Source organism: Pristis pectinata, chromosome 21 (genome assembly GCF_009764475.1).
Source record: "Pristis pectinata isolate sPriPec2 chromosome 21, sPriPec2.1.pri, whole genome shotgun sequence".
NCBI classification, from domain to species: domain Eukaryota; kingdom Metazoa; phylum Chordata; class Chondrichthyes; order Rhinopristiformes; family Pristidae; genus Pristis; species Pristis pectinata.
Window position 1 is genome coordinate 30,649,078 of NC_067425.1, and position 26,597 is coordinate 30,675,674.

Here is a 26,597-nt window from a genome sequence, read left to right on the forward strand (position 1 = left end):
GCTGCTAGTGCCTGCTGCAGCTGAATCAGCCTGCAGGTGACCTCAGTACCTCTGGCCTTGAGGTCATTGGCTCGGGTCTGGACTGCCTGCTGCGGCACACAGCAGCACTGCTGGAGCGCCTTTATCTCCATGTCTTTCTGGAGACATGTATTCTGCATCTGGCTAGTAATCCCAGTTTGGTGTCTCAGGAGGGACACAAGCAGCCAGAAGGCACCCCTTTGACCCTGGGAAACCCCGACTTCTGGAGGAGGGTGACCTCATGGTGCCCCAGTTTCTCACCACATGGATCTGACTGCTCTGCCCAGTCCACTGGCTTACTGTGGTCTGCCAGCATGCTGGCCAAGCTCCCAAATCCCTCACTCTCATCTGTCCACCCAGGAATCCTCTCCTCAGTACCTGCACTCACCACCTTTCCCGTTCCAGAACATCCATCCCCCGTCTGCGTCCGGCCAAGACCTTTAAGACCCTGCTCGCAGTGCCAAATGTGAGAAAGGGTTCCTTGGGTTCTCAAAGGCAGAGGACTGTGGACAGTCTTTGGATTTTGAAAAAGGATTTATTCACAAAGACAAACGCAGGAACAGAATAAACAGGAGCAGATGCACACTCGCACACAGGTGATCGTGGAACATGAGGGGAGTTGCAACAGGGGTGAAGTGTGCACACACACTGAACTAGTTACAATCAGGGAAAACAATACAGTGCCTGAACCCCCTGATTCTGGCCAAGCATTGACTCTTTGGTCCCAGGAATCCTTAACTAATTGCCCTCTTTTTCAGTATTTTTATCAATTCAAATAAAAAAAATAAAGTATTATGAAACAAAGGAACAAACAAAATGTTACAAAATACATTGTATTGAATCACATGAAATCATAATACTTCATATTAATAAACAAATGATAACTAATTATTAAATTGGAATAATTTTATTATAAAAAATCTAACCCCACTACCAAGACAGAATCTGTTTGGTTAAAAAAAAGACAGAACCCCCTAAAGACATAAGTGTTGGCCAATATCTGTACTTTAAGCACCAAATCAGTGGTTTTGAAAGTAGTTCAAAGAAGGTCTCCATAATATTTGAAAGTTCAGAATAGATCCAGAAATAGAACAGATCTTCTCTAAATTTAGATGTGACATAACATCCCATAACCATTGAACATAAGTAGGGGGGGGGAGAAAAAAAAGAGTAATTTCCTTTCATTTAAGCAATACAGCCCTCCTGGCTATAAGAGAAATAAAGGCCAATATGTACAAATTGGAAGTCTCCAGAATTATCTTTTTCTCAAAGATTTGGCTTAAAAATTTATTTTAAAAAGCATGGAAGAGGTTTGAAATACCTCCTATCCAGTATTTTTCCGGACTCTGACATGACCAAGACACATGAATTACAGAAGCCTCCCCATTATTGCATTTGTCACAATAAGGAGATATCTGAATAGAAATGCAATAACTTATCTTTGGACAGGTGAGCTGTATGAACCACTTTAAATTGGAGGGAGTGACGTGCACATAATGAAGTATTAACCAGTTTAAAAATTTGATTCCAAGTTTCCTCAGAAATTGAAATCTGCAGATCATGTTCCCAAGCATTTTTAATTTTGTCTAAAGGAACCTTATTTGTTCCTGATAACCTACCATAAATCTTGGATATTGAACCATCATAAAAAGGCTTCAAATTAAAAATTACATTTAGTAACTTCTTATCAGGATTTATAGGGAAAGTATCTACTTGACATCAGAGAAAATCTCTAATTAGAAAATAGAGAAGTGAGTTTTTGGCAAATTATATTTTGTTGACAATTGTTTAAACGTTGTGAAATTTCCTCCAACAAACAGATCCTGAAAACAATACCCAATCTATCCCATTCTTTAAAAACTACGTCAGTCATGGAAGGTTTAAAAAACAATTAGCAAAAATGGGACTAGACAATGAAAATCTCAATAAACCATAATATTTTCTAAATTGTAACCAAATCCTCAAAGCGTGTTTAACTACCAAATTATCAGTTAATTTATTGATAAAGTGAAGAGCCAAGCAAAGAAATAATAGAAAAATTTGAGAATTAGCTTCCAAAGAAACACATACTGGACAGGCCTCATTTAACCAAAAAGTAAGATTTCGTATATTGATTGCCTAGTAATAAAACCTAAAGTTGGGTAAGGCAAAGCCTCCATTATTTTTAGCTTTCTGAAAATGAACTTTATTTAATCTAGGATGTTTATTTTTCCCATATGAAAGAAGATATAATTGAGTCAAGGGAATCAAAAAGACGACTTAGGAATAAAAACAGGTAAAGCCTGAAATAGATACATAAATTTAGGTAAAATATTCATTTTAATAGAATTAATGCAGCCAATCAACAATACAGGAGGGGTGACCAGTTTGGTAAGATGCTTTTCACATAATTCAGTAAAGCAAGAAAGTTCTCTTTAAATAAATGTTTATAAGTTTTAGTAATTGTTACACCCAAATAATGATCATTACAATTTTAAAAAGGTAGGTTAGGATTGAATGGCATCAGATTGTTCAAAGGGGAAAGTTCATTCTTGTGTAAATTCAGTTTATATCCTGAAAATTGGCTAAAACAGGAAAGTAGAGAAAGCATAGAAGGTAACGAAGTCTCAACATTAGAAATGAAGAGCAGTAAATCATCAGCATAGAGCGAAAATTTGTGGGTAGTACCTCTCCTAAAGATACTGGCAATCTCTGTAGATTCTCGAAAAGCAATAGCTGAAGGCTCTAAGACCAGGTCAAATAGCAAAGGGCATCACTGTCTGGTTCTGTGTTGAAGTTTAAAAGGTTCAGAAAGTTGCAAATTAGTAAGAACACGGGCAGAGGGAGATAAATAAAGTAATTTAATCCATTGAATAAAATCAGGCCCAAAGTTAAATTTCTAAGGTTTTACATAGGTAACTCCATTTGACCTGGTCAAAGGCCTTCTCAGCATCTAGAGAAATCGGATATAATTAATGGTAAAATATTTTCCAATCTACGAGCCAAAACTTTAGATAAAACTTTAACATCAACATTCAGTAAAGAAATTGGTCTGTATGAAGAACATTCCATTGGGTTTTTATTCTTAAGTGAAATGGAAGCTTCATAAAAGGATTGTGGTAACCTTTCCAATTTAAAAGAATCCAAAAAAACAGAACTTAAATAAGGTATAAGCAGTGAGGAGAAAGCCTTATGGAAATCAATCAGGACCTGGAGTCTTTCCAGAGTGATTTGACTGTATAACCGTGGCGATTTCCTCCTAAGTAATAGATTTATCCAGTTGTTTTCGGTTATCAGCAGAGAGCATAGGAATATTTAATTGGTGGAAAAAGTTGTTCAATCAGTATCAACTTTAGGAGAATCAGAACTATAAAGTTTTAGAATAAAATTCTCTAAAAGTATCATTTATTTCCAAATGATCCGTTGTCCTTTCTCCATTGGCTTTGCGAACTTCTTTAATTTGTTGTCTAGCTACAGAGGATTTTAATTGGTTAGCCAATAATTTACCCGTTTTATCTCCATGGATATAAAATTGACTTATCTTTTAAGAGTTGATTCTCAATTGGATATGTTAAAAGGAGATCATATTTGGTTTTAATTTCAACTCACCTTTTATATAAACTAGGATCTGGAGCAGAGGCATATTTTTGGTCTAGAAGTTTCAATTGATTGGCTAAATCAATCCTCTGTTAGCTTTTTTCTTAACACTTGCCGTGCAAGAAATAATTTGTTCTCTAAAGGCTTTAAAAGCATTCCATATAAGATTAGACGTCTCTCCTGGGCTATTCTCTCTAAAAAAGAAAGTAAGTGATTTGTTTCTCCAAAAATTTTAAAAAGTCTTTATCAGATAGCAAAGTTAGATTAAAACGCCAGGATCTGTTTGAGGGAGTCCAGGGAGATTTAGAGATAAAAAACACAGGAGCATGGTCTGAAAGAGCAATCTTCTTATAGTCACAGGATCAGATTGATGAAATCATTTGATTATCAATAAAAAAAAAGCGATCCTGGAATATGTGTGATGAACATGAGAAAAAAATGAATATTCCCTGTCTTCTGGATATAAAAAACACCAAACATCAATAATGTTAATTTTCATTGAAAACTATTGAAGAAATAAAGCTGATTTATTAAGAGCTGCTGGTTTAGTAGATGCCTCATCTAACCTTGAGTCTAACCAACAATTAAAGCCTCCTCCTAGAACCAGAGAGTAAAGATTCAAATCTGGCAAAAGTGCAAAAAAAAAAGTTCAAAAAATCCTGGATCGTCCGTATTCGGAGCATAAATATTGGTAAATACCACTTGTCTATTATCTAGCTTCCCTGATACTATAACAAAATGACCATTAGTGTCTGTTATTACTAAGTTGAACAAATGAAACAGTATTATCTATAAAGATTGAAACCCCCCTGGATTTAGCTCGGAAAGAGGAATGAAATTGCATCCCTCTCCATTGACTGAAAAAGCATAAAGTATCACAATTGCGTGTACGAGTTTCTTTTTAAAAAAATAATTGAAGCTTGAGCTTTTTAATGTAAGCAAAAATCTTGTTTTGTTTTACAGGATGGTTTAATCTGTTAATGTTAAAACTAATTAAATTAATCACTTGATCCATTTTAATATTGTTTAAATATGAATAAAAAGGTAATACACAAGCCATATTAGAATGTAGATTCAAATAAGACACTGAACTTCCCAATCAGGTAACTAAGCAACAGACTTTGCTAAAAGCCCAAAAGAGCTTCCAAGGAAAGAACCCAACACACCTCCCACCACCCAAAGAGAGAAAACAGCTGACTAGTAGAAAGCCGGCATCTATATCTAAAGACCATATAACCCAAATAATCCTGCTGCCAATTTCTCAAGGTTGGTTAATTTCAACCCAATCAAAACAGTAACTTGAAAAAAACCAGTTTCAAAATCATGGAATAACAAATATCTTTGTTAGTTTATTAGTAAAAAAAACTTCAAAAAGAATATGTAAAATAACATCAAAAAATGATCAAAAATCAAAGTACATAAACATTCAAAGTATTAGTAAAGGGTTATCAAAAATAAAAAAGTAGATGATTATGAAGAAAATTAGAGTCATTCAATCCTCAGATTCCAGAGAAACTTGAGCGTCTGCAGGGGAGGTAAACCACTTATATGAGCCATTTTTCAGAATAATTCTAAGCTCTACAGGGTAACAGAGAGAAGGTTTATAACCTTGGTTATAAAGCTCTGACATGATTTTTTAAATTTAACACATTCATTCATAACTTCAGATGAGAAATCCTCAACAATTCCAATCTTGTAATTTTGGTAGTAATTCCTCTTCAGCAGGATTCACGAATTAAAAGGTCTTTAATTTGAAAGCTATGCAGAGAGGTAATGACTGACCTGGATTTGCCTTCCATAAGAAGTTTGTTCACCGGTGATTTATGTGCTCTATGAATCTTAGGTACAGCTTTTAAAATAGTAGGAAACCGTTCAGCCAAAAGGTTTGCAAAGAATTCAGTAGGTTGATTACCTTCCGCTAGTTCCTTGAGACCTAGAATTCAAAGGTTGTTTCTTCTGCTCCTATTTTCTAAGTCAATATTCTTTTGACTTAGCTTTTCATTAGATTTAGATTGCTTTTTACAAAGCTTTTCCAAGTCATCAATTTTCTCATCCAAAACCAAGAGAGACCCTTCATGCTGTTTAATCCATTTGTCATGATCATATGAAGTTTCTTGAATAGAATCCAATTTAGAATTAATCTGCTGAAGTTGCTTTTGAAATTGTTCAAATTTCTTGGAAGAGTCATCTGTGTTTTCAAAGCAATTGTAAAACAGATTCCAGAGATTCAGGAGCATCATATTCCTTGGTAGTTTTAGTACCTTTGGCACCCCTTGCAGCCATGGTAAAGTAAAATTGCAATTAGAGAGAGTGTTTCAAACCAGGTTGAAAAAGTAAGATAAATAGGAGCTATGGCATGTAGCTGTTACTCTATTAACAACCAGCATGCTTCTGACTAATTACCCTTAAGTAGTGCACAGCTTACCTCAACATCCTCAAAGAGACAAAGAGGCAGCAAACCAGCGTGCAGCACTTTTTATACTGCTGAAGGGCTGGGGGGTGGAGCCAGCCCAGGTGATTCACAAGCCAATTGCTCAGGGCCAGGTGCAAAGGTGTTTTACAAAAGCCAATGGTTAGGTGTGCCCAGAGGGACAGGGGTGGAGCCAAACCTTGATTGACAGTGGTGTCACTTCCGACCCGATGAGCAATGCTGTCATCCGACCAGAAGGGTCAGTGTTGTCACTGTCACATGATAGCCATGATTTTTCACACTACAGTAGCCCCATTTAAAAGTCAATCCATCACACTCAGGCATGGACTGGGATTACATTAATGTATTGATGACACTCTGTACACTTAATGACTAGTCTTTTAATCAATTACTGCAGAGAACATGTTAGTTTAAATACAGGACAATGCAGAGTCAAGAGTGTGGGGTTTGTTACACATTGTTGAGAATTTGACAATGTAAAATTGAAACTTTTAACAGCTAATTAGCATTTGAATTCCCGTGATTATATTTATTGGAAAACACTTTTGGCTTACTACTATTTGAGTGGGTAAGATACCCTGGTAAATGATGATGAGCATTTTGGCTCCAGCTGGTGTGCTGAATGATCATACCTCAAAACATTTTTCTTCTATCATTAAGAAATTTCTGTATTTTAGTTCTTTGTATCTATTTCATTTTTCTGTTGAAATCAGAGATCAGATGGTGAAATCATCTCTTAATATTTCTCACAATGCAGGTTTAGGAAATCGAGCTGGTGGGTTACCGACTGCGGCAGGTGTTGAAGACCTTAACATCATTCAAGTTACGGTCCCAGGTAGGGTGTTTTTTGTTTATAATTCTGTACAGTGGGTTGTGGGGTTTTCTGTCCCACTTATATTTTTATAAATGTCTTGCTTCAATTTCTGTTTGTTTTTCCAATCTTAATTTTAGTGTAGATCCCTTAGTTAACAGATCTGAATAGTGTTTCTGCATGTTTAAATCCTATGTAGCCAGTAACAGATTATGTCTAGGTTTAAAAAAAATCCTAAAATTGCCACAGTGAATATTCATGTGCAAACTTTGCTGATGAGATTTACTGTCATTTTTAATTGAAATCCTGAGAACTTGCCATTGATTGAAATGCCCCAGATAGAACAGGAAGTAATCTTTTCATTTGAACTCTGGCTAGGGATAGTGGTAGCGGTGGGGAGGAGAGAAGAAATAGTGGGTAGGATGGGCACAACCTTCTCATAGTTCAGGATTGGGGGGGGGGTGCAATTTCACAACAAGATTACACAGAAATGGGTAAAGAGGACAGCTGTGATTGTGAAAGAGAAATTTGTCAGAAATGTATTCCTGGAAATCATGGGCAACATCTTGCTAAAGGTAGAGGATGTTCTTCAGGTGAAGAATGAAGTGGCAGGGACTTGGCTATTCTGCCTTTGTATTTGAAAAATGAGATTATATCTGAGTGAGAATGTTTATTCTCTTTCAGAAGGTGAAAACGAAAAAGTGTCCAAGGTGGAAAAAGCTAGACAACTGAGAGAACAAGTAAATGACCTGTTCAGCAAGAAATTTGGTAATGTTTTGATATAAATATTTAAAAGTTAGTATCATTGTGTCATAATTGGATTGGATGCTGCTTTGTTACAGAAGACATGAAAGCAGACATTTAGAAGTAATCTTTATTACAGGTGAAGCAATCGGAATGAATTTCCCAGTGAAGGTTCCTTACAGAAAGATAACTACAAACCCTGGTTGTGTAATAGTTGATGGTATGCCTCCAGGAGTTCCATTTAAAGCACCCAGTTACCTTGAAATAAGTGCCATGAAAAAGATCCTGGAGTCTGCAAACTTTATCAAATTTACAGTTATAAGGTAAGGGATCTTGAGGCTTTTCAGTGGAATATCTGAACAAAAATGTGTCAAATGTAAAATGGTTATGCCATGCTGGCAGCTGGTAAACAGCAAAGGAAATAATGTTGGCAGTTAACAGTACAGTGATGAAAGAACAGCATGATGATGACCAAAAGTACATTGATGCAGTGTGCCACGGAGTAGTAGGATGCACAATACGCTCAACAGCTATGATAAATTCATGATTTTGGCTTATGCTTATGAGTAAGATAATAGAATAGTAGCCAAGGTTTCCCTCACAGCCACCACCTTCTCCTCCCTTCCTCACCCTGCCCCCCCCCCCCCCCCCAAAAAAAAACAAAGCAAGAAAGGCTACATTTAATGACTTCAACAATGATTTGGGAACAGGATTAGAATCTACTTGGGGCTTTAACTTATAGAATAATTTAAACCTTGAGGTAGTGAGAAACTTCAGGTATTTTGCATATTACTAACAAAAATATATTTTCCTCTCCTACAGACCTTTTCCAGGACTCCTGATTAATAACCGTAAGTGAGAACAAATCACAAATGAGATTTCTTTGCATATTTGATGTAACATACTTATGCAAGTGAATGTAGAGTTTGTGCCTGAACATTTAGCAACTGAGTGACCAGTGCTGAACTGACTTACTCTGTTTCCCTTGTTTTGTAGAGCTCGCTGAACAAAGTGCAGCAGAAGCTCCAGCAGTGTCAACTGGAGCAACGGCATCTGCATCCATACTACCAACTGCCTCACTGGTACCACCTCCAACACTTGTGCTACCAACTGCACCACTGGTACCACCTACAGCACAAGGTGAGTATACCATTCAGCTCAGTGATTTGAATTAGAGATTACTTTTCCAGAGCTACTTCACTTAGTTTTATAACATCAACAGCAGGCCATCAGTGTCTGGGGAAAAAAAAATTGTTATTGAAGGTCTTAAGGGGTTGTTTCACAATCAGTAAAAAATCTTTGTTATGCATTTGAACTAAAATGTTCTGTTGTGACACAGCTTTACCATAAATATATTGTTGTGACACAGTTGTACCTGATGTCCTGTTCTACATTTCATTGATTTGAAATGGGTTGTAATCGCTATGTCTGTGATCTGGCTTCATATCTGTAAATTGTGTGTATTGAAGTTCCCAGTCACTTTTTTTCTTTTACCTATTTAAGTAAATATTATTTCATATATAAATTTGCTCTAATCATAATGTTTCTTCACTGATTTTAGTGAGTGGAGGAATGACTTGATTATTTCCCAGGCCTGTTTCAAATCTCAAGGGAATTCCTATCCTGTGTTTTTTAAATGTGTAGTTCAACTTCCAATTTCTTTCCCTTTGTTACACCATAGTGCATGTGCTTGGACATGTTATGATTATAAATGGTCTTAGTTGCTATTTGTGTTACATCTGATTTGCAGTATTGGAAGATACAAAATTAACAGTTCTTCACTCAGAAGTTAGTGCAGGAAGATGACACTAACTTCTGCATCGCACTATCTTTTCTGATCAAACCAACCTGATTTTATTCCTGTGATTCATTGAATTGTTTGGTTTCTGTTCTACCAGATACATCTCAAATACAAGAACTGCCTAAAATAAAAGAAGAGCCAAACTCAACATGGTAGTAGGAACTCATAAGAGTGCAGTAAGTTTAGCTTTCAGTGGGCTTTGCAGCCAGCTCATTAAACACCTAGTGGTTCCTGAATGCCATTAGCATCTTTGGTAGGATTTTCTAGTGTGATCTATTTATCACTATAATTGCCATCTCTTTGTAAAATGGCTTGTTTTTTTTCTCTCCCTTTGTAGGGCACTCAGTTTGTACCATTTTAAACTCTGCATGCTCTAATTTTTGTTTTATTAAATTAACCCAGTTTTTAGTGGTATATGTCAGAATTGAGTTGCCACCTACATTTCTGCAGTGAAGTGTAAACTTGATCACACACGGAAAATATGTAGGTTTTGCTGCAAACTGTCCAAAGTTGAGTTTTATCTCCATTTTATCTTGAAATCTACTTCTGATGGAGGGAAAAAGCAAGTTGAAAGATTCCCGAATTAAGGGAACATTCAGTCAAGAAATGGTGTTCTTTAATTTGACCATTAAAACAAACAACAGACATGTAGACTGTCCTATAGTTTGATTACAGTTATTTGTTTTCAGGTGGCAGTTTTATGGGACTACCAATGAAGTTCTTATTTAACTTGTGGAGAATGTTTTAAAAGTATGAAAGAAGAACACCCACTATCCGGTGCTGTGATGGTGGGATATTAAAAGCTGAGATTGTGTGCAGAGAAGTGAAAGTTGTATGATGAGAAGCATCCTTTGATTACTGGTCTTGAGAATTGTGATGATAACTGTTGCTCTATAGCTGTCCTTACTGTGTACCTTAAAGTGAAAGCCAGATCATTTGTTCTAGTTTGAAAATCAGACCCCACAAATAGATAAGTGATATTCAAAGTATCAAAATTGCACATTTGTTTCTCTGCTAATTGACTTCTGAGGTATCTTCAGATGTGACTTTTGTAAGAAAATGGGATATGTAGCTTTTTTTTTGCATAATGAGGGGATCTATTTTAATTACTGAAACTGAAATTAGGGAGTGGTTAAAAATTATTTTAGAGCCCCTATGTCACTGAAATGAGGCCCATTTTTAAGGAAGAAAATGTTTCCAAAGTTAGCTTCCTTCATCACGATTTAGATTCCAGTAAAAGGGGATGCACTGGATTGATGGAACAGTAGGAGATGGTAATTATTTCCTTTTCATTGGTGGTTTGTTTCTCTAGTTTCCCTTTTGCTGTTTCAACTATTTTGCTGGCTTTGGCCATTTTTTTCTAATGCTTTAGAATATTTTATTTTGCCTGAACTTGTGCATAAACATTGATATGAGCCTTTCTGATGTGGAAGTTTGTCTTGTGCATAGCATTAATATTTTTTTCCCCTCAAACTTGCAGGACATGATGTCAGTCTGCGTGAGAAATCTCAGCCTCCAGAATCATCCAGTGTGGAGGTGTGAGCTTCAGAAAGCTTGGGCATCATTGTATTATAACTGTACAACATAGGAAAAATGTTTGCTTATATCCTGACCTTTTTGTACCATTGGAAAGATTTTTTTTCTTTTTTATCAGCACAAGATAATTGCTTCTGTGAAATTCACCAAATTTTGTCTCCATTGGTTGAGGGAGTGTTCTGTACATCTGACTTGTCAACCAGAATACCTTTATTAAAGTGAAGAAAAAATACTTTTGTTTGTACTGGTGGCACCATTTGTGTTGAATGTTTGTATTTGGCACTAATTGGTTTGTGAGCTGTCTCATGTTAGAGGCAATATTTTTGATTATTGTAACTAATCATTGCTGAAATTGTACCTCCCACCACCCCTTACCCAAAAGTTTATATATAATGTACCAACAAACAATGAAAATGAAAACTTAAATCCAAATTATGGATAGTTTGAATATTTCTCATTTCCAGGATTCTGTGATCTATGTAATCCCTTGGTAGTAAGGAGCAGTCAGGAAGATTTGACCAATATCTATCAGTCCTGTTATGCTCAGTCAGTGAAAGGAAATAATTTTTCTGATAGTTAAATCAGTCGAGGAAAATTGAAGGATCAGTTTTGGTTTTCATGTCCCATAAAGATATTGACATTTAATCTAATTAAAAAAAAATATTGGGAGGTGGGGGAAAAGATGATTGGTGGAAAGCAGGAGTCCATTAAATGCAAAAAAGGATGGATGGTTAAAAAAAAGATTAAGTCTAGAGGAGCAGTAGTCTTACCAGTATCCCACCGGCAAAGTTGTAAGTAGTGAGTGTGATCAGAAGTTGATGAACTCCATGAAGTACCTCGTCAAAAAGAATTACGCTTTTTCAAGCTTCCCTTTTTAGTTTTGTGAAGTCACAGGTAGGAATAGAACAGTGAATTAAAATGGCAACCAAATGTAAGATTAGGATCAGGTTTTAGGACTGAATGGAAAGTGGGAGGAACTTTAGGGTCACCTGTTTCATCTCGTTTGCAGAGAAAGGTGCAGTATGTCGAGCAAGTGAAAGGAATCGGTTATTTCAATGCAACTTGAAGTGAGAAAAATTATGCTAAAACTTACAATTTTGTACAGTCTGAACTATTACAGCAACTTGATGACAGATCCCTGTCTCAAGATACTAATGACAGATATTGAATATTTAGAAACACAAGACCACAGAAGCTGGAATCTGGAGCAAAAATGGTGCCTCACTCCTCCCCCCCACCCCACCTCTATTTTTCCTATTGTCCATTCATCCCATAGAGCCTATGCTAGCTACAAGCAGAGAAATCCCATCAGTTTCATTCCCGCTCTGCTTTATTCTGATGTATCCCTACTTCTCCTTCATGTCCATCAAAGCCCCATTGATTCTTTTCTCAAATTACTATCCTAAAATACCAAGGGGTATTTTACAATAGCTGTTTAAGCTACCAGCATTTCTTTAGGGAACGGGAGGAAAACACAACACCTCCTGGAAACACATGGAATCATGGTGAGAATGTGCAAACCTCAAAACAGACAGCGCCTTCAGTCAGGATTGAATCCATTTCCCTGGAGATAAGGCTGTGCTACCCTTTAATCAGTTTGGTAGCTGCCTTAAGAGTTTAAATACATTGAGCATGCCGTTCCTAAAATCATTAGGACTAAATGCTTTCTTGCACAGTTGCTACTGGGGTGCAGATTATTATTTTCAAATCCCTCCCCTCAACTCAGTGAGAGCAGATATTGAACATTGGGCACTGCAGTTTATTTTCTAGTTGGCAAATTTAGTTTTGTTCTCTTAGCTTGGGCCTTAATGGATCATCTTGGTGAGCAGAGGTGCTGAAAGATTGGGCATCAAATTGACTGAGGTCTACCTCTTGAATGCAAGTGAGCTAATGTAGTTCATCATGAGTATATTCTACATCAGCCAGGTTCTGCTACAAAATCTGAAAATCCTTTAGGGAAAGATGTCCATTCTTTACTAAATTACATGGTCAGTACTGATGATATTTTCCAATATATGTTGGCTTGGACATCTGGTCATGGATCAAATTGTTGTTGTATTTCCAACATTTAAATTAAGAACCATTTGACAGTTAAAATACATCATTTGTGACAGATGCTCTACATTACACGTCTTTTGCAATACCGATGCGAGTAAAAAGCCCCAGTAAGAACATTTTATAAAAGCTTAATTTTATTTTGTCATCAAGTTGGTCAAACAATGATATTTTTAAAAGTGAATTGCAAATATAACACATTCTGATGTCAACTTCTCATTCAATTCCTTCTTGTTTATCTTTAATGGCAACCTGGAATAGAAGAAGATTTGTTTCAATAATTATTTTGATCAACCAGAGGTGACAACTAGAATGGAGCAGCTTAGTAAGAAGTCTCAGGTGGATCCTCCAGACAAGTGAGCTTGGAGAAATTGGAATGAGGGATGAGAAAGCTAGTAAGGAAATTTAACTGAAAATGAAAGTCCTAATCAAGCCTGTATGAATATGGAACCACATCAGGACAAAGGTGAAGTGTGCTTGAACAAATTAATAAATGTTCAAGCTTTTAGACATGGGTTGGCAAATTGAAAGGAATATGATTTATAGGAAATGATAATATTACCGGGATCTGTGCTGGGACCTTTAGCTTTTAGCACAGGTATACAAATTACATTGGAAGCCACAGCAAATTCCTTTCAAAAAGGAACAGAATGGCTAACAGGGCATTGTCTAAGATATGTCGACTGATTGAGTAGCGATTACGTACTGTAGAGGAGATATGTTAAAATCACCAACCTGCAACTACTTGGGCACAAAGAGAAATATTTAAAGAAGTTCTTCTTAGCTTTCATTTCAAGGGGGTTGAAATAACACCATTGCTATAGAAACATGGTCAGGCTCCAAAGCTGTATTTACCAGAATATGTAAGTGGGATAAGGGATACTCAGTGGTCAAGCAAGGTTAAAGAACATGCATGGCATTCTTAGTTCAGGTACTTGAACTGATGGGATGTTAAACACAATTGCCCTAACAATAAGAAATAAACTTAAAACATTTGCACTTCAACTTCTTAGTGTTGCCCTTTGGTACCCCACGTGAGACTAACTAGTAGTTTGACTTGATGCTAGAAACTAGTTCAGACAGAATAGGCTAGGAAAAACAACAATAGTTTTACAATTTACTGAAACATATCCAACACATCTTTAATATCCATTGTAATAGGTTCTGGCAGCAATATCTCAACCACCATACTGAAACTTACCCGGAACCGCTCCTCCAGAAGGGATAACTCGCTAATCAGATCAGTGATGGCATTTGTAAATGCCTCTTGTGGACTGTAGTCCGGAGTAGTCTGCACACGGATAACAATTTTATGTTCTAGAGGATGTGGTACTTTGTAACCTGCAAATAACACCTGAGGGTCCTTCAACAACTGCCTGTAAAACAAAAAGCCAGATATTGCAATCGAAGGTAACTTTAACCCCAAAGTCCTCATATCCCTTTATAGATTACTACATCACACTGACAAAAGTGTACCACTGTGATTTGATATAAATAAATGAGAAGCTTTCCATTCAACTCTTGAGTGGACCTGTGTAAACTACACTGGTCTACATTGTTCTCTAACACTGGCAGACAGCCACAGAAGAACTTTACTGGGGCTGATGTATTATCGTTTCCTTACATTCTGAAGGGGATTCTGGAAGAGATTTCTCCTCTTCAGGTTGTCAGAGTCAGCCCACTCGATTCATGCTGACCACCAAGTACCTATCAACACTAATCCCATTTACCAGCAATGGTATCATTGTAAGGTTACAAATGACTTCTCAAATTCAAGACCTCCCTGGCTGACACAAATGTTTCAGCTCACTCAGAAGGCAGCTCCATAAGGTCCAACAAGAGATTTTGTGTGTGTGTGAGGGGGTCAGGGATGCAGGTCAAGAGACAACAGAGACTTCAAACATCACAGGTGAGTGTCAGCTATTATAACCACAATTAATCTGAACCCTTGTAAGAAAACAATAAAATCCTTGATTTTCTGAGTAATGCGCTTTGGTATCATAGATCTACAAGTAAATGTAATCAGTGTATTAGAAGATTCATTAGCGAGTACCTTTGAACCAAGCACCAATTACTGGTGAATAAACTCCACCTCACAGACTTGTTCTCCATAGTGTATACCTTAGAACCACCTTGCAATAGAGCATTCGGTTGCCGTGCGCAGTTTCTTGGGCTACGGCCTCTTAAAGTACATGACATAGAATGTTCAATGTGTTCCTAGTTGATAGAAGGAGCTGACCAAGGCAGCCTGGCAACTGGGCGCTGGTGGATCAGGGAGCTCTGGATTGAATGAGTGGGAGTCATTGATGTGTGATTTGCATCAGGATCTCTTTATGGATGTTGTGATGATGGAGGAAAGGCATGCTTCAATCTACCCTCAGCCATAATACATCAGCAGGTGCATAATTACTGGTTTGAGTGTAATGGGGGCTACTTCAAGATCTCACTGAGACACCAAAACAATGTGCAGAAACACCAACCCTGATTAAAGTTGACATGGATGATTTCTGAGAAAGGTAGTCATGATGTAACAGCAAATAATCAAACTTGGAAAATTGACCTGTGGAACCTTGGTGGATAAGAGTGGAAAACAGTTTAGGGATGGTGGGTGGAGAATTCTAAAAGACCACCTCAGCACCGTAATATTGTCACATGTTAAAAAATAAGATTTACTGAGTGAAGTTGTTCACTTACGATCGGATGGTATTACCCAGGGTATGGTCCTCCTTGTTAATGGTGAATAGGCATGCATTTGGCACTTTTGTGTCTTTTGTTATTGTTATTCTAAAGAGAAAGGAAAATAGTAATAGTACAAAATAATGTCAGTCAGAAAATACCTGCACACAAAACACAGTATTGATTGGATCAAAGCAACTTGACAACAAGAATGCAACAGTGAGAGGAATACAGTTAACAGGGTACATTTCCCAGATAGTAAATTACCTGTTAAACGCTCTGAAACATAATTTTTGGGTAACAGCAATTTAACCAATAATACTGCTGCGGTTTTCAAATTTGTGGCCATTTTCCATGAAAATGACTTGGACAGGATTTTGATGTGTTTTGTCATAAGTTCCCTGGAAAGGGAGTACTTTCCCCAATTAGCCTCCTGCTGGATTGGCCATCCATAGGTAGGCAAGGAGTGATTTAAGTGAAGTTGCCTTTGCACAGATCTCAATGGCTCATTCATTAGCAATATATGGACTGGTCATTCTGAAGACATCCAGCATAAGTGTGTTGACAAACTTGATCAGTACAGAGACACCAAAGAATCAGTCAGGCACTAGGACAGCCTCTGCCTTGGTCAGAGAGAGTGCATATATCGTGAAGCCCAATTGAAATGGTCTAGAATGCTCTTGTTCATTTATTTTTGTTATAGTATGCAAACAGAAGTGATACTGACTGTACCGAGTGTGTTTCATCATACTCAACGTTCTGTATGTTTTGCCTACTGTGGAATAAAGCAATTTATAAACTGAACCTAGCCGTGTCTTGCCTATTACCAATTTGCTCTGTCTTATAAGAGATTAAGGGACTTTCACTGTTACACTCTTGGGTTCATTATAATGCCCACTAATTAATGTCTGAAATCACCAACACCAAGCCAAATGCTTGTAGGAAACCTTATACTTGACTAATCCACATACTTGAGTCATACTTGGTGCATGCCCAAAAGTGTAAGAAAATATACACCTCTCATCGCAACAGCAAGCAAATTAGCTTAACCCACATATTCACCAATAAACCCAAAAAAGGCATACATTCTGTCTTCGACTATGTTCAAAAATATCTATTGAAAAATGATTCTTTTAAGTCCAATTCTGGGATGTCGGGATTTTCTTACACACACTGGAGATCATAGAAAATCCTCAGGGTGGAGCATCTAAAATAAGGTACTGTATTTTTCATTTTTTGAGATGCTGTATTTGCTGGCAAGACCAGTACTCACTGACCATTCCCATGAGAGGTGGTGTTAAGCTGCCGCCTTATTAGTTTTCTAGTCATTCTGATGACAATGCTGTTTGGGAGGGAGTTCCGAGATTTAAACCCAGCAATGGTGCAGGAGCAGCAATATTATTTCCAAGTCAGGATAGTGTACGGCGTGGAGAGGAACCTGCAAATAACAGATCTTTCAAAAGTCCATGAACTTGGGGCTACAGGTCATGGGTTTAGGAGGTAGTCGGAGTAGCCTAGGCAAATAACTGCAGTGTATTTTGTTGAATGGTACACACTACAAGCATGGTGTGACAGTGGTAGAGGGATTGACTGTTCAGAGTGATGAATGGGTTGCTGAAGAAGTGGCCTGCGTTGAGTGTTGTTAGAAATGCAAACAAGCAGAGTGCATTTTATCACACTCGTTCCTAATGGTGGAAAGGTTTTGCGGTGTCAGGTGGTGAGCCACACTCACAGCGTACCCAGCCAAGTTGCTCTTGTAGCCACCGTACTTATTCAACTGGACCAACCAAATTTCCAGTCAATGGTGACCCTTCAGGATGTTGATGGCAGGGGACTTGGCGATGAATGTCAAGGGTTGGTGATTAGATGCTCTTGTTGAAGACAGTCATTGGCTGGCAATATTATTTAACCACTTAGCAGCCCATGTCTGAATGTTGCCTGTCTTGCTCCAGGCAGGCACAGACTGCTTCATTTGCTGAGGGGTTGTGAATGGAATCTTGGTGCTGGGATGACTGACCTCTTACAAACACAACCGCCTTTGTGCATGTCTCAAATTACTGGGACATGTTCCTCCTGATGCATTGCTCCATTTTACCAGGGCCCTTTGAAACCACATTCAAATATTATCTAGATGTCAAGGGCAGCCATTCTCACTTCACCCCCTCAATTCATATCTTTCATCATGTTTGGAATGAGGGTGCAATGAGGTCTTAAGCCAAGTGGTCCTGTTGACGTTCACACTGGGCATCAGTAAGCAGATTATTGGGGAATGCGCTGCCTGATCAAATCTTCCATCATTTTGATGCCTGACGCAAGGTTGACTGGATCTGTCCCGCTCCCTGTTGATTTGCCACATGGTTAGGATGGTATTGTCGTAATTCTACTGGAATAGTTAGAGACATGGTTAGTTCTGGATCTTATCTGGTCCCAGAGCCTTTGTTATATCCAATCCTCTCAAATATCTCTTAATATCACATGAAGTAAATTGAATTGGTTGAAGATTGGCTTCTATGATGGTGGGGATCTCAGGAGGAAGCCGAATGCATCATCCACACGGCACTGCTGAGTGAACGTGATTGTCAGTGCTCCAGTCTCTCCTTCATTATGCAAATGCTGGGCCCTGAGTACATGGATGTTCTTGGAGGCTACTTCTCCCATTACATGTTTAATTGCCCACCATCATTCATAGGTGTGGCGAGCAATGATCTGGTCTGTTGAATGTGGAATCACTTACATTAATACATTCATATTAAACAACAAACCTTGCAACGTAGCCAGTGTTACAGCATCACTAGATTAGCACCTCATTTAAAAGGATGCCAGGTACTACACTTTGTATGCTCTTGCTGAATCAGTTAACACTGAACTTGTCTGTAATGGTAGAGTGATGGATATGCTGGGCTACAGGTTACAAATTGTGGTGGTGTATAGTTCTGCCACTGGTCATCCACAGCACCTCACGAATGCTAATTTTGAGCTGTCAGATCTGATCCAAAGTCTATCCCATTTAACACGATGGTACAACCAACCCACACAATGGGAAAATGTGGACAGATGCATCAACAACAGGTGGATGGGTGAAGACATGGCAAGTCTCTGGGGTCAGCCATTTAGCAAACTACTCATGAGTGATAAACCTCACGAACTCTCCACCCGAGAGAGCGGATGGATCTTCACCTTGAATGAACTGAAAGAGTTTGAACATTCACTAGTCAGGGGATATGAAGCTCAGAATGCACCGTGGATGAGAGAGGACCCACCAGGACCTGATACCAGGGCTCCCCCGCTTCCACATTACATCAGTGGGAGGGTGACATACACAAGTTCATTCACCAGAAGTCTGAAGCCGCCGCCCGGGGTCAAAGCTGAAGCACATCTGAGAAACACCGACTTCCCATTTACCCCCCCACTCACCCAGGGCCCCGGGCATCAGCCCCTCCCTGAGCTCCGGCCCCTGTCCACAATGGGGTGAAGGCAGATCAGAGGGGAAGAGTGGGGGAGGGGGGAGGGGGAGAGGGGGACAGGGTGGGGGGAGAGGGGAGAGGGTGGAGGGGGAGAGGGGAGAAGGGGAGGGGGGGTCGGGGAGGATGGGGGGGCCGATCCCACCACTAACCCCCCCCGGTCCCCCCACTAACCCCCCCCGGTCCCCCCACTAACTCCCCCCCTGGGTCCCCCCCCCACTAACCCCCCCCGGGTCCCCCCCCACTAACCCCCCCCCACCCCGGGTCCCCCCCACTAACCCCCCCCCCGGTCCCCCCACTAACCCCCCCCGGGTCCCCCCCCCCACCCCGGGTCCCCCCCACTAACCCCCCCCCGGTCCCCCCACTAACCCCCCCCCCCGGGTCCCCCCCCGGTCCCCCCACTAACCCCCCCGGGTCCCCCCCCCGCACTAACCCCCCCCGGTCCCCCCACTAACCCCCCCGGGTCCCCCCACTAACCCCCCCGGTCCCCCCCCCCGTCACTCACTTCTTCTCCCCCTCGAACAGCAGGAAACTCTCGAAGGCGGGCGGCGCGTTCATGGCCGCGAACGGTCGACGAGGCGGCGGCGGGGACAAGAGGCGCCTCCGCAGCGCGGCCGCTCGGCAAATGCCCCGCGAGTTGCCGACGGCGCCGCCGCCTGGACACTCCGAGCACCACAACAGGGCTGCGCGCCGCCGCCCGTCACCGCTCACACTGGGATCACTGGCACCACCTCCTGGACAGCCTCAGAATAGCAAGTGATAAAAAAACTGAAAAACGCCAGATGCTGAACATCTGAAATCACAGTGCTGGAAATATTCTGCAAGTCGGGCAGCCTCAGTGGGAAGAGAAAGAGTTCACATGACTCTTCATTAGCTGTTTTTTATTCAAAATAAACTTTATTCATAATAAAAGAAACTATATGCATTAATAAAACTGTTCAAACCTTTACATTCGTGTACCGTTCAATTCTTAGTGTTACCTTTTTATATATAAAAAACACAGCACCGATGCCACACGTGTGGCTCCCTGGGGTGATACCCCAATCCCATATTTACAACATTTGGGCGGCTTCCTCACCCGACCCCGCCCCTCCTCCTGTGGCAGAAGAACCCTAAACTGTCGTCCTTCCCCACCGAGCCCTCGCGCTGGCCGCACCCAGCTTCAGTGTGTCCCTCAGCACGTATTCCTGCAGCCTGGAATGTGCCAGTCAGCAGCATGCCCCTACGGACATCTCGCAGTGCTGGAAGACCAACAATTTTCAGGCAAACAAAAGGGCGTCTTTCACTGAGTTGATGACCTTCCAGCAGCAGCTGATGTCCGCCTCTGTGTGTGTCCCCGGGAACAGCCCGTAGATCAGAGAATCCTCTGTTACGCAGCTGCTGGGGATGAAACGTGACAAGGATCCCTGCATCTTTCGCCACATCCTCCTCACAAACCCACAGCCTGCAAAGAGCTGGGCGACCGTCTCGTCCCCGGCACAGTCCTCCCCGGGGGCAGCGCGCGCTGGGGGTGATGCCCCAACTGTGCAGGACAGGTCTGACTGGGAGGGCCCCTCTCACCGCCAGCCAAGCGAGGGTTTGGCGCTTGTTGATCAGTTCTGGCGATGAGACATTCTGCCAGATGGTCTGGACAGTCTGCTCAGGGAACCACCCCACGGTGTCCATCGAGTCCTTCTCCTGCAGCGTCTGCAGGATGTTCTGTGCTGACCACTGCCTGATGGACTTGTGGTCCAAGGGATTGGTCCGGAAGAACTTTTCCACGAAGGACAGGTAGCGCGGCAGCGTCCAGCTGACTGGGACATTGTGTGGCCACGGGGCCAGGCCCATCCTTCGCAACAGCCGGAACAGGTAGAACCTTGGTATGTAGTGACACTTAGTGCCCACGTACTTGGGTTCCATGCAGAGCCTGATGCAGCCACAGACGAAGGTGGTCATCAGGATGAGGGCAACATTGGGGACACCTTTACCCCCATTGTCCAGGGACTTGTGCATGGTGACCCGTCGGACCTGCTCCATCTTGGATCCCCAGACGAACCGGAAAACGGCACGGGTGATTTCCAAGCCGGAGGAGCGAGGAACAGGCCACACCGGCGCCAAGTACAGCAGCCCTGAGAGCACCTCACACCTGATGACCAAGTTCTTCCCAGTTATAGACTGGGAGCGCCATTCCCACAGTCCCAGTTTCTGCTTCACCTTCCCAATCCGCTCCCACCAATTTTTGTTGCACGGCCCGGCCCCTCCGAACCAGATCCCCAGCACCTTCAGATAGTCAGGCCTGACGGTGAAGGGGATGTCGGATCGGTCGGGCCACTTGCCGAAGAGCATGGCCTCGCTCTTCGCGCGGTTGATTCTGGCCCCTGATGCCAACTCAAACTGGTCGCAGATGCTGATCAATCTGCCAACTGACCTCGGGTCTGAGCAGAAGACAGCGACGTTTTCCACGTACAGGGAGGTTTTCACCTGGGTGACCTCACTGCCTGACAACGTCACCCCTCTGATGCTCTCGTCCTTCCTGATGGATTTGGGAAAGGGTTCTATACAGCACACATACGAGACAGGGGAGAGAAGGCAGCCCTGCCTGACTCCAGACTCAATGGGGAAGCTGTCTGTTTCCCACCCATTGATTTGGACTGCGCTACAGATGTCTGTGTAGAGCAGTTGGATCCAATTCCTGATTCCCTCCCCAAAGCCCATTTTGGAGAGCACGTCCAACGTGTATGTGTGTGATATCCTGTCGAAGGCCTTCTCCTGGTACAAGCTGACCAGGCAGGTGTCCACCCCTCTGTCCTGCATGTATGCGATTGTATCTCTGAGCAGCACAAGGCAGTCAAAGATCTTCCTGCCAGGTACAGCACAGGTCTGGTCTGGGTGGATCACCTGTCCCAGAACAGACTTGACCCTGTTGGCGATGGCCTTGGACAGGATCTTATAATCCACATTCAACAGTGAGATGGGCCTCCAATTTCTGATGTCCTCCCTCTCCCCCTTCTGCTTGTAGATGAGGGTAATGATGCCCTTCCTCATGGATTCTGACATGCTGCCAGCTCGAAGCATAGCATTGTACACTTCCAGCAGGTCGGGGCCCATCCAGTCTGTTTCTCTGTTTCAGCTGCTGCATGACCAGCTGAGTATTTCCAGCACTTTGAGCCCAAAAACGGCACGGTAGTGTAGTGGTTAGTGTAACGCTATTACAGTGCCAGCGACCCGGGTTCAATTCCGGCCGCTGTCTGTAAGGAGTTTGTACGTTCTCCCCGTGTCTGCGTGGGTTTCCTCCGGGTGCTCAGGTTTCCTCCTACATTCCAAAGACGTAGGGGTTAGGAAGTTGTGGGCATGCTATGTTGGCGCCGGAAGCGTGGCGACACTTGTGGGCTGCCCCCAGAACACTCTACACAAAAGATGTATTTCACTGTGTGTTTTGATGTACATGTGACTAATAAAGAAATATCTAATATCTATCTACCTTCACACACAGATAGGTGTCACCATTCACGAACAGAGCAATAAAGCACCAAAAGAAATGCTGCAGTTGTTAGAAAGCTGATGCAGGGTTTCAACCTGAAATGTCCTCAATTCCTTTCCTCTCACCGATGCTGCTCAACCCGCTGAGTTCCTCCAGCAGATTATCAGTCTGCTGAATCTTTGCTGCACTCACTTTATTGGAAATATATGCTTTTTATATGTAAGGAGACTAAAGCTCCAGGTGTGGTCGAATTGCAGCAAGGCACCTTCTTGTAATAACAGCCGATATAGCACTGTCCTATCAGATTCCATCATATTTGTCCCTTCCACCTAATCACCTCCCAGCTACTGGCACCATTCCCACTCCCCTCTCCCCCATCTGCCTGTCATCCCTGTCTTCCCTAGATCCGCCTATCACCTGCCAGCTCTTGCTTCACCTCGTCCCTCCACCTTTTTATATCGGCTATCTCCCCTTTATCTTCCAGTCTCGATGAAGGGTCTCAACCCAAAAAGTCAACTGTCCATTTCCCTTCATAGATGCTGCCTGACCCGCTGAGCTCCTCCAACATTTTGTGTGTTGCTTTCATTTACCTGATTGCTTGTTGCACCTACACGTTGGCTGTCAGTGACCTGTGCACAAAGGCAACCTGATCCCTTTGAATATCATTACTACCCAACTCTTGCAAGTTGAAAAATACTCTGCTTTTCTGTTTTAATTACCAAAATGGACGACCCCACATTCTTCAAATTTCTAACTCTCACTTTCTCGCCTTCTCTTGCTTATCTACATCCAGGGTCTCGACCTGAAGTGTCAGCTGTCCGTTTCCCTCTACAGATGCTGCCTCACCCGCTGAGTTCCTCCAACAGTTTGTTTTTTGCTCCACCTGATTCCTCTCTACAATCTCCTGCCCTATTCACAATCCCACTCGTATTGGTGTCAACGGCAAACTTGGGAATTGACATCTTGATGCCTCAGCCAGAATGCTGATGTAGGTTGTGAATACCCAGAGCCCAAGACCAGTCCCTGTGAAACCCCACAATCGCTGTTTGTCGATTTGAGAGAGGCCCGTTTATTCCACTCTTTGCTTTCTGTTTGTTAACTAGCTCCTGGCTCTTTACATGACCAAAGGAGTGGTAATGCAGTGTGAAAGGAATTAGTGAATAACAGAAGATATTTCTGAAGGATGTGTAATGTGAGAAACAGAATAATCATCTGAAGTTAACAGAAAAATGTGCATGCTGGAAATGTGAAGGTATTATGTCCGGAAGGCTGATCATAAGATGAGGCGTTGTTCCTTAAGGAGACATCAAGCTTCATTGGAACTGTGTGGAAGACAAGCAAGATGGAGAACAGAAAATTAAAGTGAGAGGGGGCACAGAGGCACAGCTGGTCAAGCTGCTGCCTTGCAACTCCAGTGACCCAGGTTTAATCCTGACCTCCAGTGCTGTCTGTATGGAGTTTGCATGTTCCCTCTGTGGACGTGTGGGTTTCCTCTGGATGATCCAGCTTCCTTCCCATGTCCCAATATAGGCAGGTTGGTAAGTTAACTGGCCACTGTAAGTTGCCCCTAGTGTGCAGGTGATGGTAAAATCTGGGGAGAGTTGATGAGAATGTGGGGAGATTAAAAACTAGGATCAGTGTAAGTGGGTTGGGTTGATGGTCGGCACTGAACTCACGGACCAAAGGCCTGTTTCTGTGCTGTGTGACTCTTTGAGGTGGGAACTGGAAGCTTGTGAGCACCTCGGAGATGTTCCTCAAAACATTTGCCCAATCTGTATCTGGGAAAGAGTGGGGAGGGAGGGTGACGGGGAAGTGTGGCATCGCCTTTAGTTGCATGGGGAGGTGCAGTGGGCAGTGAGTATTGCAGGACATGGAGGCGCGAACTGGCCCTTTGGGACGATGAAAGGGGAGGGAAGGAGATGGCGGTGGGTGTCCTTTTCCAAATCAATGCCTCCTTCTTCCCCTTGCTCTTCTGTTTCCATAGAACCATAGAACAATACAGCACAATACAGGCCCTTCGGTTCACAATACAGTTTCTCTCAACTATCACACATTGCCGGTGGAGTGCAGGCAGGAATGAGTCTATGTCATAGGAAATAAGTTATTGTTGCTGGAATAGACTGAAGGGATTATTATTATAAAGACTCATTAAGCTTAACTATTTATAATTTAATAAGTTGGATGTGTACTTGGCTGTGTACAGGTGACAATGAAGGGAGTGCAGCGAGAGAAATATCTGGTTAAGAGGTGGTTCCAAGGACAAGAACTAAGGTGGGATGAATGGGCATAAGGGTACAACTGGCAGGGAAGAGATGGTGAAAGGTCAGATGGTTCAAGTACTCTGTCTGGGGTTGTGATGTGGTGAAGAATGAGTGATTCGGGAGAGAACGGATACAGAAGTGTATCTTCTGGTCCTCAGTTACTCTTTATCATCATCATTAATCACATCCCATCCTGGAAAAGGGTCGGAGGATGCCAGGAGCCAGCACTGGAAGCAGCAGACACAATCGTTCCAAAATATCCCTGCAATAAACATGCCTGGAGTCTTCCAGCTCCGTAGTTTTAAATTTCAATAGATGGCCTTCTTCTGGGGATAAAATTCATGCCCAGCAGTCGGGTCATAGCCAGAACAGAGATAAATATAAATTAAAATTCAGACCAAATAACACAATCAACAAATTATTTTATTGTCTTAAACAGATTATAAAAGAGAAATTTACATGCATCTAGAACAATATCTCACATATAATAGTGATGTTCACAGAGAGTAGATCATTCATTACACTGCGGTCAGTAACTCGGATAAGCAGATACGGCATCTGATTAAGGTGCCAGTGAGATAAATAAAGATCTTGTAAGAGTATTGACGCAATTAATTAAAACAGATTCCTGGCACAACTCTAGGTCTGGAAGAATCCCAGGACAATTCCATTGCAAATCCACTTAAACTGGAACATCTCACTTAAACATTTTTTTCTTCAACATTCCAGCCTCTCTCAATCTCCATATTCAGAATATATCAGGGGGATTAGTGCACATTGTGAGCTGGTTTGCAACACCTATGAATGCAAAAATGCTCAGTCTTTTTCTAAGCGGAATATTGAATCTGAATATTGCTTGGAGTCGGGAATTTGAGACATCCTCTTCATCCGTGCAAAAAAAGTTGTTTCCCAGATGTCACATCACAAATTTCACAGACTGGATGATAGGGCAACAGTTCAGTGAAATAAAAACTGTGGGGTGAGACCAATTCTCACTCCCTCTCCACCGATGCTACCTGACTTGTTGAACACTTTCTGTTTTTACTTTCAAATTTCCAGCATCAGTGTGTTGGTTCTGCGAGACGTGGAACTGATGGACACGTTGATGTGAGGAAGGTGACTTGACCAGGGTCTTGTGCTTCCCAGCCCAGCCTTAAGAGGCCACTGGTAAATGGATTCACTCAGGGATAACAGAGAGTGAAGCAAAAAGATCAGCAATTGGAATACAGCAGCTCAACATAGAAGGTCCATCCTGGGTAAGATGTCAGCTAGTCTGACAGGAATGTAGTCATAACCAATCCCTTCACAGATCACTCCAGCATCAAGCGCACACTCCCTGCTACCAGCTCACTGCAAGCATAGCAAGGGCAAATAGTCCAACATCAAGGAGAGCCTCACCAAAAACAAAGAGGATTTAAAATCATGCTATCCATATTCCATGCCCATCATTGACGAACAACCACTGCAAAGCCACCTAATGTTCTGCAGCTTTCCGTGTCTACACTGGTGGCTTCAGCAATCAACACTAGGGGCACGGCAGAACAACACTGTGAAAGAGCTCTGCACCTCCACGCACGACCTAAAACTCATGCCCGGCAGAGCACCACCTGGCATCCTGGAGTAAGGAAGACCACCTACTAGATCTTTGTTCCACCACCCACAACAGCGAGGACCACCCACCACTCTGCTCTCGATGAGTGCAGCCCATCGCCTCCAACAGCGCCAAGTCTCAGTTACGTTGGCCTTGAACTACCAAGGCCAGATCAC

The 26,597-nt window shown here is 41.9% G+C and overlaps 2 protein-coding genes across 10 annotated transcripts in view; one reads left to right on the plus strand and one right to left on the minus strand.

Moving 5' to 3' along the window:
- Positions 1-12,949, plus strand: part of LOC127581156 (general transcription factor II-I-like) — a 124,943-nt gene extending 111,994 nt beyond the window's left edge. For 8 of the 9 annotated variants that reach the window (XM_052035206.1, XM_052035209.1, XM_052035207.1 and 5 more), the window contains 6 exons: positions 6,783-6,860; positions 7,521-7,604; positions 7,720-7,903; positions 8,403-8,431; positions 8,577-8,720; positions 10,862-12,949. In XM_052035206.1, coding sequence (XP_051891166.1) covers positions 6,783-6,860; positions 7,521-7,604; positions 7,720-7,903; positions 8,403-8,431; positions 8,577-8,720; positions 10,862-10,923 — 581 coding nt within the window. In that variant the 3' untranslated portion in view covers positions 10,924-12,949. Of the gene's footprint in view, positions 1-6,782; positions 6,861-7,520; positions 7,605-7,719; positions 7,904-8,402; positions 8,432-8,576; positions 8,721-9,478; positions 9,558-10,861 lie in introns of all 9 variants that reach the window. The other variant, XM_052035204.1, reaches the window with a different exon arrangement.
- A 138-nt stretch (positions 12,950-13,087) lies between these two features.
- On the minus strand, positions 13,088-19,740 carry polr2j (RNA polymerase II subunit J). The gene is made up of 4 exons (XM_052035213.1): positions 19,615-19,740; positions 15,667-15,756; positions 14,174-14,348; positions 13,088-13,224 (listed from the first exon to the last, which is right to left on the minus strand). The coding sequence occupies exons 1-4, from the start codon at positions 19,665-19,667 to the stop codon at positions 13,189-13,191; spliced, it is 354 nt and encodes a 117-aa protein (XP_051891173.1). The 5' UTR covers positions 19,668-19,740; the 3' UTR covers positions 13,088-13,188.
- Positions 19,741-26,597: the final 6,857 nt, after the last annotated feature.